This window comes from Cebus imitator, unplaced genomic scaffold (assembly GCF_001604975.1).
Source record: "Cebus imitator isolate Cc_AM_T3 unplaced genomic scaffold, Cebus_imitator-1.0 Scaffold170, whole genome shotgun sequence".
Classification (NCBI taxonomy): domain Eukaryota; kingdom Metazoa; phylum Chordata; class Mammalia; order Primates; family Cebidae; genus Cebus; species Cebus imitator.
Window position 1 is genome coordinate 3554685 of NW_016107485.1, and position 20814 is coordinate 3575498.

Below are 20814 nucleotides of genomic sequence, written 5' to 3' on the forward strand. Positions count from 1 at the left end.
AAAAAAAAAAGAAAAAAAAAAGAAGAGGAAAGAAAAATTTAAAATAGCAATACATGCACATGGTAAAATCAAAAGGGAATGAAATGGCATGCAAAGTCTCCCTCCTGTGTGTCCTTCAGCTGCATGCTCTGGAGGCTCTCCGGAGAGCTCTCCAGAAGCAGCCATTTTTGACAATGTCTTGGGTTCGCATGGATAATTTTAGTGACTGCTGGAAAAGTCAGAGGAGTGTGCGTGGGCGGGCCCATCTCGGCAGGCTGCGATACTTACTCGGGAAACTGGATGTCTATGAAATTCTTGGGCACGTATCCTTCCTGGCTCCCAAGCTCCGCCTTAAACCACTCCTCTTGGTTACTTAAAATCTACAGGGAAGAAAAGGAAGGACAAAGACGTTGCAGGGAGGACACCAAAAAACAAGACAAAAAGGGGCTGCAGGGTAAAGAAAGCCCTTTTGGACTTAGAGGAAAATACTAGGTTAATAAGTGGAAAGAAGTCAACAGCTGTTCTAGGATTTACCCCTGGCTGTGGGTTTACCTTTGGAGTTTGGCTTCTCCTGACCCTAAGTTATTTCTGTCCACTTGTGGCTTGCCCTCCCAGACTTGGCGCTCAGGGACTACCCTGAATCCCTTCTTCTATTTTGGAAACTCGTTTGTCCCAGGTCTCAGCACCTTAAGCTCCTCATCTGAGCAGACGGTGGGAAGGCAAGAATGGCTACCCATGGTTGTTTTATTTTTTCTCTTCTAGGTAACCAGGACACTTTCCAAAAATTTAATTTTTGTTGTTGTTGTTTTTGAGATGAGAGTTCTGCTCTTCTTGCCCAGGCTGGGGTGCAATGGTGTGATCTCAGCTCACCGCAACCTCTGCCTCCCAGGTTCAAGCGATTCTCCTGCCTCAGCCTCCCAAGTAGCTGGGATTACAGGCACACACCACCATGCAGGGCTGATTTTGTATTTTAGTAGAAATGGGGTTTCTCCATGTTGGTCAGGCTGCTCTCGAACTCCTGACCTCAGGTGATCTGCCCACCTCAGCCTCCCAAAGTGCTAGGATTACAGGCGTGAGCCACTGCGCCTGGCCATGTTTTTGTTTTACAAACAGGCAGATTCAAACTTAAACATCCCAGTGGGGCCAGCTTTGAAAACAGTAACTCTTCATGTTCACATGCTGTGTGTTTCACAGATAGTTTGGCTGGAACTCAAGATACTTGGGATGCCTTTTCTAAACTTGCTTTAAGTTCTGTCATGTTACTCTGTGGCCTTACCTTCACTGTGACCCCAAATATACTGCCTACCTTGGTTACTCATATTACTCACCAGACTTGACTGTATGTGGCTTCTGGTTTCTCAAAAAATGAGATTCACCATTAAAAGACAAATATTTTGCACTGCCACTGAGAATGTTTTGAAAGTCTGAGGCCAGGTGTGGTGGCTCACGCCTGTGATCCCAGAACTTTGGGAGGCTGAGGCACATAGATCACTTGAGGCCAGGAGTTCGATATCAGCCTGTCCATCATGGCAAAACGCCATCTCTACTAAAAATACAAAAAGTAGCTGGGCCTGGTGGCGCACACCTGCAGGAGAATCGCTTGAACCCAGGAGGCCTAGGTTGCAATGAGCTAAGATCATGCCACTGCACTCCAGCCTGGGCGACAGAGCAAGACACTCAAACAAAAAAATTTTTTAAGTCTATGACATAGACTAGAATGATAATTCTAAATGAGGATAACAGAACAAAAGATGGAAAGAACCCTGATAATGTCACTGATCCACTGAATTAGAAGATACCCAGGCGCCTTTCTACTTCTGGAAGCTGAGAAATTACAAGTCTTTGTTATGTTTAAGCCAGTTTTTAGTTTATGTTTCTTGTTTTGAAAATATCTTAACTGATAGAAGTACGATGATAAAGGGGAAAGCAGAAATAGAAAAGGCATCCATATGTGGAGGAGGGACCACTTGCATCGGCAATGAAAGGAGTTACTGAGGCCAAGTTAGATGGCAATGGAACTTCCTCCTTCTGCTCTGAGGAGGTGTGGTGCATTCTGGGAGTGAAATGCCTCCAGGTGGCTGGAATGTAGACTGTGAATCCAGGAGTAGACAGAGGGGAAACTAGATACACAGGGCTTTGTGGTCCATGTGGAAAAGTTTATATTTTTATCTTGAAATATAGGGGGATCCCTTAACGAATTTTGAGCAGGGAACAGTAAGAATTAGAGTTAAGAAAGAACCCTGGCTGGGTGCGATGGCTCATACCTGTAATCTCAGCCCTTTGGGAGGCCCAAGTGGGATGAACTGCTTGAGCCCAGGAGTTTGAGACCGGCCTGGACAACAAAGCGAGACCCTGTCTCTACGAAAATAAAAATGAAACTTGGCAAGGCATGGTGGTAGCACACCTGTAGTCCCAGATAATCAGGAGGCTGAAGCAGGAGGATTGCGTGAGCCCAGGCGTTGAAGGGTATAGTAAGCTATGATTGTACCACTGTACTCCAGGCCGGAAAACAGAGAGAGACTCTGTCTCTAATTAAAAAGAGAGAGAGATTGAGGTTGAGATAGAGAGAGCAAGCGCTCTGTATCAGAGATCAGAACGTTAAGGTAGATTGGAAGGGTAAAGCCGGGAGAGAAACTGGGAAGATGAGCAGAGCCCTCCAGGCAAGAGATGTTGGGGTGTGGGCTAAGAAGAGGCGAGGACATATTTTAGAGAAATTCCGGAAGCAAACAGGCAGGATTTCTTGACCAATCTTGGAAGCGAAGGGAGAAGAGGATTCTGGGATGCCTCTGGATTTCTGGCTTGGGAGACTGAGTAGGTGGTGATGGCTTTACAAAAATAGAAGATACAGGAGAGGAGGCAGGGCTGAGAAAGGGCTCATGGACTTCAGATTGCATGTGGGTGATTGTGAATTGAATTCTTCAACTAAGAAGAAAAAGTCAGGGAGCAGCTGGATATGTCAGTCTGGACCCAGGAGAAAGGCTGAGATTGGAGCCTGGGGTTTCAGAGTCACCAGAAAGCGGGTGGAATTGAAGTCACAGGACTCATGGGCTTCTCTCTCCCAGAAAAGAAGATGGGAAGACAATGGAAAGAGAACTAAGTTCTTGAGCCAGAGATGATGACCTATATCTTTTTTTTTTTTAATTTTGAGGTGGAGTTTTGCTCTTTCACCCAGGCTGGAATGCAGTGGCACGATCTCGGCTCACTGCAACCTCTGCCTTCTGGTTTCAAGCAATTCTCCTGCCTCAGCCTCCTGAGTAGCTGTGATTACTAGGAATAGCACGCCCGCCATCATGCCTGGCTAATTTTTGTATTTTTTTTTTTTTTTTTTTGAGACGGAGTTTCGCTCTTGTTACCCAGGCTGGAGTGCAATGGCACGATCTCGGCTCACTGCAACCTCCACCTCCTGGGTTCAGGCAATTCTCCTGCCTCAGCCTCCTGAGTAGCTGGGATTACAGGCACGCACCACCATGCCCAGCTAATTTTTGTATTTTTAGTAGAGACGGGGTTTCACCATGTTGACCAGGATGGTCTCAATCTCTTGACCTCGTGATCCACCCGCCTCGGCCTCCCAAAGTGCTGGGATTACAGGCGTGAGCCACCGCGCCCGGCCCTAATTTTTGTATTTTTTTTTTTTAGTAGAGATGGAGTTTCACCAGGCTGGTTTCGAACTTCTGACCTCGTGATCCGACCGCCTCAGCCTCCCAATGTGCTGCGATTACAGGTGTGAGCCACTGCGCCCGTCCGATGATGACCTATTTCTAACATCACTCCAAGGTAGAAGGGGACAGTGTCGTGAGTTTGGAATGAGAAGACCTGGTTTCTAGCTTGACTCTGTCACTAGCTATGTGATCTTGGCCAAGTCAATTACCCAATTTGAAAAATGGAGATAATAATAACCAGCTGGCACCTCACAGAGCTGATGTGAGGATCAAATGAGCCCCGGTACCTGAAAGTTCTTCAGAAAGTGTAGACTCTTTAAAAAAAATACAATTCCATCAAATGTGATATTCTTATGAGGGAGGCCTCCAGCTCTGAATAGGACATGGAAGGGTTTATACGTTCTTTAAAGCATTATGTGTGTATGTTTTGAATTTAGTCATTTGCTCTGAAGAAATAAAAGTGTGTCCCATATTTGAGTTTGAGATTGCTGAGAACAGAAAACTTTATAGTTTCCAACATCAAATGTGACTGTTGGTGTCACTAAGGACATGTGGGTATGTGTGTGCTGAGGGGGGCAAGGGAGGAAGCAGAAAATCTAGGTCAAAAGAACTAGGAAACCAGCGGCAGTACCTCACAGCCACATAAAGAACACAGGACACTGCACTCCACCCGTCGCTCCCAAATTCATGGCTTTGGAATTCCTTTCTCCCATCACATGGAAATGCGGTGTTTGGCCAGGGTAGCAAATGTGAAGCGGAAAGGGAAAAAGAGGCCATTTGGAAATTGGCTTATCACTGTAAGAACCACACCTTGAGGGCACGTGCCGTGGCTCACGCTTGTAATCCCAGCACTTTGGAAGGCTGAGGCAGGTGGATCACCTGAGGTCAGGAGTTTGAGAGCAGCCTGGACACCATGGCAACACCTGATCGCTACTAAAAAGACAAAAATTAGCCATGCATAGTGGTGCAGGCCTGTAATCTCAGCTACTTGCGAGGCTGAGCCACGAGAATAGCTTGAGCCCAGGAGAGGGAGGTTGCAGTGAACCAAGATGGCACCACTGCACTCCAGCTGGGTGACAGAGCGAGATTGTGTCTCAAAAACAAACAAACAAACAAACAAAAACACACGTTGTACTTTGTTTTCTGACCTGAAAGCAGCTCTGTCATTTTAGTCACCATGCCCCAGACCTCCTCTAGAAACTGCAGATGATCCCACAATGCAGCCGTTTCTCCCACCACCTGGTGCTGGTCTACCTAACATTGTGATTCTAGAGAGGTGAATTTACAGGCTTTTTACTGTGTATAGAAGGTGAGGTTTTTTTAAAAAAAAAAAATACTCATTTTCTGCAAAGAAAGGTATTTGAGGGGAGGGGAAGATGGCTTCCTCCTGCCGTTGCGGGCCCAGGGCCCGGACTTCCTGTTCTTCTCATCTCTCCATCTGTTCGGTTCCCCCTATCTCATGTACCCATCGTCTAAACCTGAGCTAGGCGTTCAGCCTGAACACTTGAAGTTTTACTCTTACCTTTACTGTATCTTAATTCTTAAAATGTTCCCTAAGAGATGATTTTCTGGGTTACGTGGCCTGAGAATAAGTTAGACGTGGGAAGAGAAGGGCCGAATTACGGCTGGAAGAATTTTTAAATTGGATGAAATTGTAGCTTTTAGAAGCATAGCAGAAATCTGAAGTATTGAAGAAGCAAATTACGTAGAATTAACTCTTAGGGCTTTTAGGTTGCTATTTTAGCAGGAAGAAATGAGGTTGAATTAGATGCATTATGGAAGGATACAGAAATGGACTGGGTCCAGAGACATTTTCCAAAGCTACTGGCAAATTTAATGGCAAATCCAAATGTGAGGCTGGTGCTGTGTATAGCTGCAGGTATGGAGGTTTGTGGTATGAACAGGAAAAATATCTGATTCCTGACTTTTCAAATGTTTCTGTCACAGGAGAAGCAGGATCAAGTCACATGGCGGCGTTTTCTGTCCACCATCTTGTTTACCATGCCGTGCAGGTCAGCTTCTAGTGAGCACCTGCAGATTGTACTCAGGTGAATGATAAGTAAGCTGGGGCCTCTGCTCCAGGAAATGCATGGTCTGTTAAGGGTGAGTGGCTGCTCAGAATTTTTTTATGCCTTTCTAATGAAAACCTCTGTTTAGTCTTTAGCAGAAAAGGCCAAACGAGTCAGAGCATCCCAGAAGCGAATTGCTGGGGTAGTCAGGAGCTGGCTTTGAAAGCATTTGTGAGGATCCTGGGTGTATTACCCATTGAGGAAGGTGGGGGCAGACACTGCAATCACGTGTGGGGAGCCCCAGGCATGGGCACCAACCACAATCCTGCAGACATTCTGTGGGGCTCAGTCAGCAAACCCTCCCCATTTTTCTCTTTACCTGCAACGGAGAGAATTTGAAAAGAGGTTTTCTGATGGAATTCTAAGTGAACAGGAAGAAATGCAATTTAGCAATTCAAGAGCTATGTACTGGGCATCTATTTGGGGCCATGATTTGTGTTAGATGCTACGAAGACACAAAGATGAATCTGCATTGTGCGTGCACACGTGTATAATGACATTGATCGCAGGGAATGGGGGGGAATCAAAGCTTCACCCAGTCGTCAAGTATCAGGGAGTTCTAGACACTGAGGCAGACATAGCCCCTGCCCTTGCACAGCTTTGGCCAGGGGATTAAATGAGCAGTCAGGATCCCACGGGGCAAAGGCAGCAATAAGAGGTGGAAACAGACGGTGCCTGAGACCATAGGCCATGGCCTGCATATAAATAGCTGCCATGTGAGGCAAAGTCCTAAGTGCCTGGAAATGAGTGAAGCTTGTGTGAAATGCTGGGGAGGAGCTGAAGAGGGAACGATTTGTTTCCCTGGGATGGTAGGGAGTGGGGAGGACCAGTGAGGTTTCCATGGTAAAGGAGGTCAAATATGTGTGTGTGAGGGGAGAGGGGCACTCTGGGTATATAGGGGAGGGGCTGAGAAAGGGTGGTGTACAAGTTACAGCGCAACCTAGGGGCATTATGTCCACAAAGATGTCTGTGTGTGTATGTGCACACATGTGTACATGTGCATGATGACACTGGACAGTGGTTTGGGGCCAGATGTTTTCGATTTCAATCAGTCAGTAATTACAAACCCCTGAATGCTTTTGAGCAAGGAAATGATATGATCTGATTTGTCTGGAAAGATCCCTCTGGGAATAGTATGTAGAATGAGTGAAAGAGGAAAAAGACAGGAGGCAATGAGGTCAGTCAAAGAGCTGTGGCAATGATCTGAGCAGTCAGAGGCAGCGGGGACGGATAATCTCGGTAATTCGGGCTACCATTTATTGGGCATCTGTGTTGGGCCAGAGTCATCACCTCAAATCTTCCCCACAATCCAGCAAGATAGATACTACCTCCACTTGCTGAGGAAGACACAGCTCAAACAGGGACAGGTGACTGGGCCCCACGGCTAGTAAGCTGAGATTCACACTCAGATCCATCTGACCCAAAGTCTATGCTCCTTTCTACCTCCTCACACTCTTTTCTGGTGAAGAAGGGACTTGCTTGAGAGATATGAGGAAAATATATGTTCAGAGCAGAGTTTAGTGCTTAGAAGTCAGAGAGAGTTCTGTCCAGGTCCTGGATTGGTCACGTTCTAGCTGCGTGACTTTGGACATGTGATTTAATCCCTAGCCTCAGTTTCTCATCTGTGAAATGGAGGGGAAATGAACACCTACCTCATAGGTTTGCTGAGATGCGGAAATCATGTCTCCTGCAAACCACTTAGCTGCATCCTGACCCTGAACAGGAGCTCAGGAGATATTGGTTACAGGTCACCAGGATTTGGTAAGGGAGGCACTGATGATAACTAGAGCTTCTGGCTTGTGACTGACCTAGGATAACACTTAGAACACGGATGGAAGAGTGGCTGCGGGTGGAAGTGGGGGTGAGATGGGTGTGGAGGTTTCAGTGAATCTGGGCATACTGAGTTATGGGCTGGAGTTCCTGTGGGGACATCCAGCAGACAATTGGAAGTCTGGGTCTGGAGTTCAAGAGCAAGGTCAGAGTTAGAACACGAGCCATAGACTTGAGGGTCTTTGGCACAGTGGTGATAGTTGCCATCGGAGAAGTGGACGAGATGGCTCAGAGTGAGAAGAAAAATCAGAAAGCCAAAGACAGTATCTTCAGGGAGGTGTATATTTCAGGATCAAGAAAGGAAAAAGAACCCTTGGAAATAGACCTGTAGGAGTGCTGAGGAAGGGGAGAGAAGAACCCAGAGAGGGTGGTGCCATCAGAGCCAGGGAGAACGGGGCTTCCAGGAGAGGGCCGGTTAGCAGTGTCAGTCCCACAGACAAACGCTTCCATAGGGTCTTATACTACACGTTAAGGAGATCACCGGTGAACTTCAAGAGAATGTCGAGGGGAGGGTAAAAGGCAGATTTCAGAGGGCCGTGGAGGGAGCGGGAAGGGAGGAAGTGGAGTGCGCCCAGTGCAGAGAATTCTTCCCAGTATTAGCAATGAAGGAGAGGAAAGAAAGCAGGGACTGGACTGGGAAGCAGAGCTGAGCAAATTATTTCTTCTTTTCCTTTTTCTTTTTCTGGGGACTAGAGAAAACTTAAGTAAGATACCAGGCTCTTTTTGCCATGGAAGATGAGGGTGGAAGTTGCTGCCAGGATGCATCAACTTCAGTGGCTGATAGTCACGTGGTGACAGTGCCCCATGAGGAGGCAGCACCTTCTCACCGCACAGCAAGTCCCTCCAGGAGCTTGGTAAGATCCCAACGCAGTGAAAGACAGCTTCTCTGGGGTCAGCGGGCCCCACTCATTTTAAGTTTGTGAAGGCCTACGCTTTGCCACCACATTACTAGATCTTGAAAGTTGAGAGCAGTTAGAAGGCTACCTACTGGGCATGTTCATATTCCACAAGAAAGCATTCTGTGTGTTTTGTGCTCCTCAGACACTTTCAGTCACCCTCTCACAGGCTGACGAGGTTCTTTGTAAAACAAACATAATTCTCGGTGGTGAGACACTAATGGCCTCCGTGCCACTGGACAACTGAGAAGGCTCATCAGGGCTGCTGAGGAACAGGGATTGGGCTATCTGAGGGTGCCCTGAGGCCAGGGAGGGGGGCTCTGACTCCACACACTCCCAAATAGCCTCCTGAAGGGCTTGTGCTCTTTGGTCAAAAAAATAAAACACAACAAAAAAACCCGGGGCTAAGATGCTGAAAGTATGGTGCATGAATGTGGGAGAAGCCCAAGGTTACTTCAGCTCAGCAAGTGGCCACTACAACTCAAGTGCTGGCTGAGGACAAGTTTTAAGCAGCCCCTAAGTGGCCAGGTGCGCATGGCCTTTGTCGAGCCTCGTCCTCTGTGACTGCCTTTCCCAAGCTGTCTCCACCCACAGCCTCTCCTCCTGAGTTCCAGCTCTGCTGAGCCTGGCACTGCTCCCTGAATTTAGCACGGGCTTGCACATGTGTGAGCTTCAGCTAAAAGCCCGACTCACCTTCAGTGCATTCCTGACATTCACACTGCACACACTCCTACAACCCCTATCTTTTTTCTATTTTTTCTTTTTTTTGAGATAGAGTATTTCTATTTTTTCTGTTGCCTCGGCTGGAGTACAGTGGTGAGATCTCGGCTCACTGCAACCTCCGCCTCCTGGGTTCAAGCAATTCTCTGCCTCAGCCTTCCAGGTAGCTGGGATTACAAACGCCTGCCACCATGACCGGCTAATTTTTTTGTGTTTTCAATACAGACAGGGTTTCACCATCTTGGCCAGATTGTTCTTGAATTCCTGACCCAGTGATCCACCAGCCTTGGCCTCCCAAAGTGCTGGGATTACAGGCATGAGCCACCACGCCCGGCCCAACTTCTATCTTTCAAGGAGGAATCACTTGTTCCCTCACCTGTGCACCCTGAGAACTTAGCCAAGAACATCTGTAACAGCTCTTTGGGGTGGATGTGTTCCCCTCTCCGGACGATGAACCTCTCAGGACCAGGATGGTGGCTTCTGCCGACTCTGTATGTCTATTACCTGGCCTGGTTGGTGTCTGGTATAAGTATGCGCAAAGGGAATCAAGGTGAACTTCTCTTTTTAAAAGGAACCACAGGCAGTTGTTGAGAGACAGAGGCAGGGACTGTTAGATTACTGAGGAACCGAAACTCCCTATTGCTCCCCTGGGGCCCCACGTTACCTACCTTCAAAACATCTCCAGTGTGAAAGCTCAGCTCATCCTCACCTGAGGCAGTGAAATCAAACTTGGCGACAGCTTCCATGCTGTAACGTGAAGCTGGAAGAGAAATAATGTGGTCATTGTGCCTCTTTGCCAGGAGGAGGACAGCAGAGCCGATGGTGCTTCCTGGCACTCAGCAGTTCCTAGCAGAGTGGGCAGATGGATGTCTCCAGGCTGGAGAGCAAGGCTCAGGCGCACAAGGGCTTGTGCTTGCAGGAAGAGCTGTTGGAATCTTCAGGATCTGGGTCCTGGGATCATTCTCTGAATCCCCAGATAGCAGGAGCAGGAAATGAAGGCCAGCCGCAGCCTTTCCCTTCTCCTTTCATCATTCTGGCCTGACACCGCTTCTGGGGGCATCTCTGTTTGCAGCTGATAAGGAGGGAAGGCTTGCTATCATCTGTAACTTGAGGCCCAAGGGGCTGGAAAGACTATTCTGTAAACACTGTCCCAAGGCTGTCCCTTGGCAGCTATATTTAACCAGGCAGTGTTAATTAGACACATGCCATTTCCTCTCTTACATCTGAATCATTTAAGAGAATTAGACAGCATTGGCCAGTGGGGAACTCAGCTTCCTTCTGCATGGGTTGAGAGTAGAAAGCATCTTTTGGACTTTGAGTTGGGAGACTCAATTGGTCAGATTACTTATTTTATGATTATATTATAAACTAAGTATATTTTGGAGATTTTGATTTTAGTATTTTTGAATTGAGTTAAAATAGCGGCCCCCTTCTCATAATGCATGAGACCCATGTAAAGATAAATGAGTCAGCCTATGTGAGACATTGAATATGAACTAGAGTTGTGCTTTAGGAGACAGTGGGGATGTAATGGCAAGAGAGCTGGCGCCAATCCCAATTTTGTTGGTAGAAAGCTGTACAGTCTTAGGCAAACAATTGAACCCTTCGAGTCTGTTTCCGCATCTATAAAATGGTGATCAGAATATTCAATTAATAAAGTTGTAAGGTTAAATCAAAATTATAGATGCAGACTGGGCATGGTGGCTCACGCCTGCAATCCTAGCACTTTGGGAGGCTGAGGCAGGCGGATCACCTGAGATCAGGAGTTCGAGACCAGCCTGGTCAACATGGAGAAACCCCGTCTCTACTAAAAATACAAAAATTAGCTGGGTGCAGTGGCACATGCCTGTAATCCCAGCTATTCAGGAGGCTGAGGCAGCAGAATCACTTGAACCTGGGAAGCGGAGGTTGCGGTGAGCCAGGATGGCACCACTGCACTCTAGCCTGGGCAACAGAGCAAGAGTTCATCTAAAAAAAAAAATGCAAAGCATTATACAAGATAAAGCTAAATGGTATTTATGTGTTAAAATAATTTTATGGAATGAATTTTTCCCCAGCAAAGGTAGCCTGACCAAAATCAGCACGAGTTTTCTTCTGTTCCTCCCATCTCCTGTGAACTTTTCTCATTGAAATTGGAGACCTAATCTCCATGACTATCAAATACTGTGATTCTCTGCGAAGACAGCTTACTGTCAGGACAATCTTGAAAGCTGTTATTTTGTTGTTGATCAAAATTTCCCTAAATCTCAAACCCTTTAGATTAGAAAATAAATACCCTCAAACCTAATAGTCTTTCAGTGACCAGTCAACTGGGACCACAGTTGTCCTCTCAGTGGGAATTCCTATCCAAGTAAGTGAGATTTGGGTTAATGAGGAAGGTGGCTGCCAGGAGATCAGAGGATTAAAGCCGACTGCAACAGGGTGATAGCAAGGGGCTCGTTTCTCTGATTCTCCACAATTGCTCCATCTTTTGCAGGTAATTTATAGAGATGAATATTACCCATTCAAAGGTAGATGCTAAGCAAAAAATAGTCCTGGAGTCACAGTAAAAGGTCATTGTTAACTCTCTGAGCTTTATCACCAGTCAAAACGTACTTCCAAACAAAACCACCACAAACACACTTTTTGTACACTTTCTTCCAGATCCATCTATCGAAGGCAAATCAAAATTGTTGTGACCTAGGATGACCCACTCAACAGGAAGGAGTATTCTGCCCTCCTAAGTTAATGCTAAATGCCTTTGCTGATTTGATTCACCCCATCACTTTAGCACACAAGGCTTCTTCTAATTAAGGCTTTAACTCTAGTTTGCAGAGAGACATGGCTTCTGTGGGTCATCCTCATGGTATCAACAGTAGACAGTGGTCGCCTCAGGGGATCAAGTGTCAGGTGAATGGTCCTGAAGACCAAGATCCCATTTCTATGCAAATTCACCTTAATAAGCAGGATGGAGACAAGAGAAGGGCAAATGCTAAACATATTAGAAAGTTACATAAATTAGAAATGGAAAAAACATCCAAGGTAAGCTCTAGCCATGACCTTGATTTGGGGAAGATCTTTCCAACATTACATGTAACAGCTCAGGCTTGGGCACTGGGGCCAGGCTGGCTGCAAAGCACTTCAGTGAGAAATGAGAAGGCCGAGGCAGAAGTAAAATTGCTTCTGAATAGCAGCGCTTTTCTCTGACTTCCCCCAGGAGGCAGGCGGTATGGCAAAGCCTACGACAGGCATGTCACAGAGCTCCCCAGCTTATAATATTAATCCTGGCTCAAAAAACCCAATTAAACAGGCCCACTCTTCATAAAATCGCTTTGAAAAAAAATTGTTTGCTCCCATTTCCATTTGCGAGATGAAATCTGCTTGGCTGCTGTTTGCTCAGGGTGGGGTGGGGTATGCTCTCTTTTTGTTTAAACCGCAGGGCTTCAAAAACTGTTCCCTTGAAGCACCCCGCATAGCAGAGAATGGTAAATATGCCACCCTCGGATGTCGGTCTTCTGTTTGATCATTAAAACACATGGAAATGTATATCCCATTCCTCTATAACCATTAGCGTTAATTTTGAAAAGTTTAAAAATGGTAACCAGAGCCAACATGGCGAAACCTCATCTCTACTAAAAATACAAAACTTAGCCAGGCGTGATGTTGGGCACCTATAATCCCAGCTACTCGGGAGGCTGGGGCAAGAGAATTGCTTCAGCCCAGGAGGCAGAGGTTGCAGTGAGCCGAGATTGTGCCATTGCATTGCAGCCTGGGAAACAAGAGTGAAACTCTGTCCCCACCCCCAAAAAAAATTACCACTAGGGAAAAAGGAAAGTGAACTAATATAGTTTATTCAGTATTTATCCATTTGTTTTACGATCTGTACCTGCCACCACTACACACTGCACTGGAGAAACAAGAAAAAAATATGATTGAGATAAAAACTGGGAAGCAACAATTCAGAGAGTTGTAGGGGGTGGAGTGCAACAGCCTGAATCCAAGAATGCAACGAAGGCTTTTTGCTGCTGTTTTCAATTTCAGCGCTTGTCACTTCTGGGGACCCCTCAGTTGGGTGTGGTGGCTCATGCCTGTAATCCCAGCACGTTGGGAGGCCAAGGTGGGCGGATCATGAGGTCAAGAGATCGAGACCATCATGGCCAACATAGTGAAACCCTGTCTTTACTAAAAATACAAAAATTAGCCAGGCATGGTAGTGGGCGCCTATAGTCCCAGCTACTTGGAAGGCTGAGGCAGAAGAATCCCTTGAGCCCGGGAGGCAGAGGTTGCAGTGGGCCAAGATCATGCCACTTTACTGCCTGGTGACAGAGCAAGACTCCATTTCAAAAAAAAAAAAAAAAAAAATAAAAAAAAAAAAAAAAAAAAAAAGAAGAAAGAAAGAAAAGAGACCCCTCTTCAGAGAACCTCACAGATGGATTAAATGTGCTTTCCCTGCCAGTGATGGGCTTGAAAACTGGCTGAATTGCTACCTGCCATATAGTGTGAGAAGCTGCATCCTCCAAGGGCAGCCAAGCCACCTGCAGCAGCAGCACCGCCAACCCCTGCCCCGCCAACCCTGTTGATGATGACGCCATCTGTAGGGCCTCGCTGCTAGCTCTGCTTCTTACCAGCCCTCTGCGCCTCTCTCGCTTACCCCTTTAAGAGCTGTCATGCAATAGCCATTAGCAGCATGCAACATGGATCTGCTTTACCAGAGGGCAATGCCACACAGGACTGCCCTGAATGTGATTTTTTTCTGCCCTTGCATTTCCATGTGAGCTTCTTTTGCCACCAAAAAATCCTAAAAAATATTCAGGCTATATACCAGGAATGCTTGTCTACTTCTAAAATACAGCCACCACAGTGGATGAAAACAAAAGCCATGTGGCAGCTCTTTAAAATAACCTCCATTTGAAACCCAGATTATAAGTGGATTTTTTCAGAAACACGTAGTTACCATCAAAATGGTACCCGGCAAGAAACTTCTTGATCAAATTCAGCTCCTCCTAAGTTGGCTATGAATAGCGAAGGTTTCCATTTTATGTATCTCTTACAAAGAGCAATTGCATAACACCACAAAGCCATGCGAAGATTCAGGCTCAGGACCCAGTGAGGGTAGGAGACAGGTCCTAAATTGCTATCACTTCCTATTTTCCTGGGGTAGCTCTAATTTGAATACTTACCCCAGTTTATGTTGTAATTCAGATAAGATAATGCCTTGAAATTTTTTAAAAAGACAGAGAAACATTGCTTTTTACAAGTATTGCTTGTCACATATTTATCAGGACATCAGCAACAAAATTAATTAATAACTAATTAATCTTTTAGAGGCAAGGTTTTCCCCTGTTGACCAGGCTGGTGTGCAGTGGTGTGATCATAGCTCACTGCAGCCTCGAACTCCTTGGCTCACAGGATTCTCCCACCTCAGCCTCCTGAGTAGCTGGGACCACAGATGTGTGCCATCGTGTGTGTGTGTGTGTGTGTGTGTGTGTGTGTGTGTGTGTGTGTGTGTGTGTGTGATAGACATGGGGGTCTCACTGTGTTGTCCAGGCTGGTCTCGAACTTCTGGGCTCAAGTGATCCGCCTGCCTCAGCTTCTTGAAGTGCTGGGATTACAGGCATGAGCCACCATGACCAGCCAACAAACAATTTTTATTGGCATATCTTGTATATGAAATGAAGTAAGAGAATAGTGAGACGAGTTTACACTTTAGGACTTTGGCTTCAGCTACTGAGAGGAGCTTAGTGAAAAATGTAAAATTATACCAACTACTCAACATCACACAACGCAGAGCCAGAATCCGCAGGCTTGCTGTTTAACAGGTAAAGCCCCTCTTGGAGACAATAAAGAAGAGTTGCTTCCTCCCCCAGTCGGATTGACAAGGTCAGCCCAATCACTCTTCAGAAGTGGGAAACCTTATACTGCCAGGAAAAAATGATGATAGTTAAGCCTCACTCTGTACAATAGGTATATTCTAGGAAAGTGATAATGAATAGAGTATTTGTAAACGGAATCATATTAGCATGTATTATGGAGGCTCATTCTATAAAGGAACCCTCTGGTAAATTGCTTTATAAAATGAAAGGAAAATTTGTTATGCAAATAACTACCTTTTAATTTATCTGTTTTAAAATCCGGGTTTTCATGCATTGAGTCTTAAAACAGAGCACACCTGTCTATCCCCTCCAGCTGTGCACTCTGTGGGCCAAATAAATTTGTTTCTCCTCTTCTGAACTGCTCAAGCACTTAAAAAACAAAAAACAAAAAACCCTCTCCTATTGGTACAGAACATTCCACCCTGGAGTACAGACCTGGAGTTGTCAAAACTACAGAGCCAGAGAGTAAATATTTTTGGCTTTGTGGGCCATCCCCGTCTCTGTCACAGTGACTCGGCCATGCTTTTGTAGCCAGGAAGGCAGGCTTAGATGATGGTAAATGAATGGGCATAGCAGGGTTCCCACAAAACTTTATTTTTGGACACTGAGATTTGAATTTCACAGCATTTTTACATGACAGGAAGACAATTATTATTCTCTTGATATTTTTTTCAACCATGTAAAGATATAAATTAGCTCAAGGTCAAAAACACATGATGGGCTGAATTTGGCCCCCATTGGCTGCAGTTTGTAAGACCCTGATATACACATTTGTATCTTCATACTATCTCCCCCTAATAGTTTATAAACTTCTCGAGGGGAAGAGTTATAGCTTAGTGGACAGAATATAGGCCTAGTAGTAGATGAACCTGCATTTGAATCCCGAATGTGCCATTTACTTCCTGAGTGTCCTGTTTCCTTATCCGTGGCATCGGAGTCACCAGTACTTCGTGGGATTGTTTTGTATTAATGTGTAGACTCTGACACACAGGAGGTATCCAACAAATCGCAGTCATTGTGATTTTTTTTCCTTAGATTCTCTACAATGCCTAGCCCGGGCTTAGCAGGCAGCTAGGAAATGTTTGTTGAGTGAATGAAGACATGCAAATGACCTGTCCTCAGCGTTACTCTGGTTGATTTCCTCAGGGAAGGGGCAGGAGACAGAAGGATGCATTTAAAAGGATCAATTAACTTCCCACTCAAAGGTGCCCAATAAAAGGATCAATTAACTTCCCATTCGAAGCAAGCTCAGCCAGTGATAGTGAAACACACCTACACTAAGAGGTCTGATTTATTTAAAATCCAATAGAGGGCAATGGTGCACCCCAAACCATCAATTCCATCTTGTAACTTTTCTTTGCATCTTTGAGTCCCTGTAACCTTTATCTAGACAGGTTCGGTGAATGTCTTCATTGTCTCTCATGAGTTTTAAGGCACACAAACTTTAATATTTCAAAGACTGTCAAACCTTTAAAATACAGAACTGCTGAGATGCCAAAGAATTCGAGGTCATCTTCTCCTGCACATTGTCTGCTGCTTAAACTCCTTCGGAGCAGCCTGGAGAGGTGGTTCCCATTCCTCTCGAGTCCACTATCCCTCACTCCTGCTTTGATTCTAGGCTAATGACCCTGTATCGAAACCCCTACTGTGTGTTTCTCTTTGCTCTGCATCTACATCTGTGTTTGGGGCCTTTCTGCCTCAGTTTATACTCTTATTGGGCACTGGACACGGGAACAGGAAACTGAGAAAGGGTACAGATGGCCCTTCTTGAAAATTTGTAAGCACAGAATGGACAACTACCTTATAGCTTGCCTGTGGGCCACTGCTTAAATATTCTTCTAGAGACCCAAACCAATCTATTTGGAAGATAAAGTGGGAAAGTAGAAAAGAAAAGAAAAAAAAGGCTGGGCCTCACCAATGGACCAAGGACTGGCCTTTCCCCATTTTGGGCTCTCAGAAGACAAAATTTTTGCTTTATTCTAAACCAGCAGACACCCTGCTTACAGAGTGCCTCTTAATCAGCTGGTCATGTTGGAAATGCTACTCTTCACTCTCCTTACTGAATGTCTAACAAGGCTTACATATTCCTTTATGTGCCTGCTCTTGAATCACTTCTAACTCATCTTCCGGAGACTTTCAAATAGACTCTCACATTCTTTTCTGGTAGGGTCTTGCTTCTGGTTTTCTTCACAGATGGAGCTCTATGGCTAGGTGCAGAGGGTGGCGTGGGAGCTGGAATCATGGCAGCTACGATCAACTCATGCAGAGCCTCCTGGGTCCCCCACCAGTCCTTCACCACATAAAGTTTGCAGGTAGCCATGAACTGGGGGGTGGCCGTCAGGGTCCTCTGCTTTATTTATTTATTTATTTTGAGATGGATTTTTGCCCTTTTACCCAGGCTGGAGTGCAGTGGCGTGATCTCAGCTCACTGCAGCCTCCACCTCCTGGGTTCGAGCGATTCTCCTGCCTCAGCCTCCCCAGTAGCTGGGATTACAGGTGCACGCCACCACTCTCAGCTATTTTTAGTAGAGACAGGGTTTTGCCATGTTGGCCAGGCTGGTCTTGAACTCTTGACCTCAGGTGATCCGCCTGCCTTGGTCTCCCAGAGGATTCCCTGCTTTAGAAGATTTACAGCCCACAGTTCCTCTGCTTAATTGGACCTCCCAAGTCAGAGATGCAGGACAATTTCTTCTAAGGTTCGAGATCTCAGGAGAACAAATAGCCTTCTCAAGAGGACCTGGCCTGTTTGCACAGGTGATCCCTCCAAGAGGTATAAACATTTCTGACTATTGCATCCAAAGATAGCAAAGACACATAAAATACTCCCCCGCAAACCATTTCTGGCTAGTTAGCTGAGATTTTAGTGTCCTCTAAAAGGCTCCATTTTAGGTGATTTTGCACACACAGGGCATTTTTGTTTTTCTCTTTTCCCCGGGTGACTCATTATTTTGCCCCCCAAGCCCCAGGAAGCATAAATCCCTCAGCATGAGTGGCAGGGGTGAACACATGGAAAACTGGAGGGAGCCCTCTGCAGCTTGTCCGAAAAGAATAATTCGTCAGCGGCTGAGCTGCTCATGTGAGTCTTGGAGGCCACGAGGACAGCTATGAACAAAAGCCCCAGGCGCTCATCACTCCCATTCATTCCTGTGCTGTGCGCAGGTGTGTTCCCCGAATAACGATTCAACCTCTAGCTGCTTCACTTCTGCTGAAAACCGCCGACAGAGCTGTCTCCCATGACAGGTGACTAATGGGCAGCTGGTTCTTGAGTGAGATACCAAGGCGTGGGCAGGGGAGGTAGGCTGTTCTGTCTTCCCTGTCTGGGAAGGGCCTCAGGCTCAGCCCACAGTCACCCTCTGTAAGGGTGGCTTTACCTGCCCTGCGTTCTAACCCCTCTCTCTACCAGAGCCCTCCTGCAGACCCTTGGCTGGTTTCTTGGGGTTTCTACCCGACATGTGATCCCCAGCCCTGCCTGGAACCCCATGGCCTTGCTTTGTGATTTCCCCCTGGTTTCCAAATGGGAACCATCTCCCCCATTAGAAGGTTCTAGGTTTGGGAGCCAAATAAATACGGTATTTTTCAGACGTATGGACACACTTTACAGAACTGGAAAGCCCCTCTAAGCCCCTTAGATCCCTATTTAATCAAATTGCTGTTCTGCAGGCCCCTGTCTGTCACTGTGGATTATGGAGATTTCATTGGTCTCAAGGATGTTTTTCTCTTTTTTTAATTAGCTCCTTTCTTTCCTGCTTAAGGTTTTTTGGGTTTTGAAGGGAGGGGTGGTGAGGGGAGGGAAGCAGAGAAGGAAGAAGACAAGTCAGGAGACTGTCCCCACGCAGGGCCTGTCCCCTCGCCTGCCTGTAACTTGGGTGATGCCCAAGGCAGAGCCAGCCACTTCTTCTTACATTTGTTTATTACCTTGCTCTTCTTTAATCAACACCAGTCTGGCTTATGTAATCTAACCTTGTTTTAGTGCAAGACACGTCACATAAAGTCTCATTTGTCCTCAAACTCGTAAGAAAAGTGTCTGTAAGTATAATGTACACACCCTGCTAAACTCCAGCATATTGGATTCTTTTTTCCTTAATTCGCCCCTCTCTGCAAGGAGAGGCTTGCCACCACAATGGGAGGTTCACTACGAGACTTGGGTATCAGACCTGGCTTCAAACTTCAGGTTCTACTGCTTACTTCGTAGCTGGAGAACCTTAGCTTAACTTCTCTGTGCCTCAGTTTCTTCACTAGAAATGCAGATAATAATCCTTAGCCCCAGTGTTGCAGGGAAGAGGAGGTAGAATGCTTGGTTCAACTGCTCAGTGGCTCTTTCTCCAAAGCATTTTTGCATTCTGGTTCTCCAGCACCCTTTCTTATAGAGACTAATTCAAAACTGTTTTTACAAATTGTAAGGCCACCAAGCATATACTAGTTTTCAGCGTCTCAAACACCTGTGCTTCCTTACTTTCCCTGGGAAGGCTCTGGCTTCTCCCCACTGCTTGTGGAGTCCTAGGTGCAGTGTCAGAAGATACAACACTAATCAAGACACTTCAGTGAGCAAAGAGAGAAGGCGGCACGAACCAAAGGGAAGAACCCTGGGCTTCTACACCTTGCCACCCACGCAGAGGCCATCACTGTGTTGCTACCTTTAAACAGGACGCACCAGGACAGCCCTGGAGGGGACACACAGCACCCAGACTTTGCTAACGTCCAGAAACACGAACCAGCTGAGAATAAGTTACCATTGATTGATACAGTCTCTCAGGTGTCAAGGACTTTACAAACGGTTGCTCGTTGCAACATTGATTATGGTTACTATTATCATGTTTTGCATTTTATAGGTTGGAAATGGAGGCGCGAGATTTGAGTACATGTCTGTTGGTGCCTAAGGCTGTGTGTTCTCTTCACTTTGCTGCTCTGCCTCTCCTGGTATGAGCAACATAACCAAAGCGCTGCTGCTTGCTCAGGGTGACTGCTCAGAGCTTAGGCCCTCTCAACCTTCCTGGGCGCCTGTCCTTTAGCCAAAAAACGGACAAGAGCTATTTTCACATATCCAAGAAATTCAAGCCCATTACTTCTTGGTCAAGGAGGTAAAGACTGCAATCAACCCGGCTGACTTCAGACCAAGCAATCATGTGCTTTAAGGCAATTGCAGAAATGGAAACAATCTCAGCTAACAGACTTAGAAACTGTCGCTCTTTCCCTTTCTTCTGGCGGTTCCCCTCACCTCCGTGTCTCTCTCTTTCTTCTCTCTCTCTCTCTCCCCCTCTGTCTCATTTGCCACAGTTCTCTCCCCTTTCCCATCTTCAGCTTTCCCCACAATATATTCTGCTTCTTTCAAGTTCTTTTCTTTCTCCTCGAAACATTAATAACTTACCATGAATCCAGTTAAAGTGTATCTCACATAACCTTCACTTTTAATTCTCCAACACTTTTTTTTATTAAAATGACACCATGAAAATGTCACTCCAAAACAACATAAATAAGGCAAAAGGGCCCACTAAGCTTCCTGGAGATGCCACTTTGAGCCTCACTCTGCTGCTAGACTGGTGTATCACTTGCTGTTTCCTCATTTTATTCCTATTGTTTCCTAAAGCAAGAACAATTGTCTACAGAAACACCTCGAATCCTGTTGTCAAAACCAGAACACAAGTGAAGCATTAAAAATACTGCCTCCCTGCCGATCAGAAATCATTTAATGAACCGCATCAGAAGGGTGGAGGGTGGGGTAGGGGTGGCAGGGGCAGATGAGAATGGTAGTCGAGAGAGACAGACAGACAGACAGTTTTACAAATCTCTAGGCTTCATTATCTTTCACTTC

At 46.0% G+C, this 20814-nt stretch overlaps 1 protein-coding gene across 4 annotated transcripts in view; it reads right to left on the minus strand.

Annotated features, from left to right (window-relative positions):
- The window catches only part of GRAP2 (GRB2 related adaptor protein 2), a 74634-nt gene that overhangs the window by 19335 nt on the left and 34485 nt on the right, over positions 1–20814 (minus strand). For 2 of the 4 annotated variants that reach the window (XM_017544556.2, XM_017544558.2), the window contains exons 2-3: positions 9822–9913; positions 268–359 (exon numbers count right to left, since the gene is read on the minus strand). In XM_017544556.2, the coding sequence (XP_017400045.1) occupies positions 268–359; positions 9822–9899 (170 nt within the window). In that variant the 5' untranslated portion in view covers positions 9900–9913. Of the gene's footprint in view, positions 1–267; positions 360–9821; positions 10903–20814 lie in introns of those variants that run through there. The other 2 variants (XM_017544564.2, XM_017544559.2) reach the window with 2 other exon arrangements.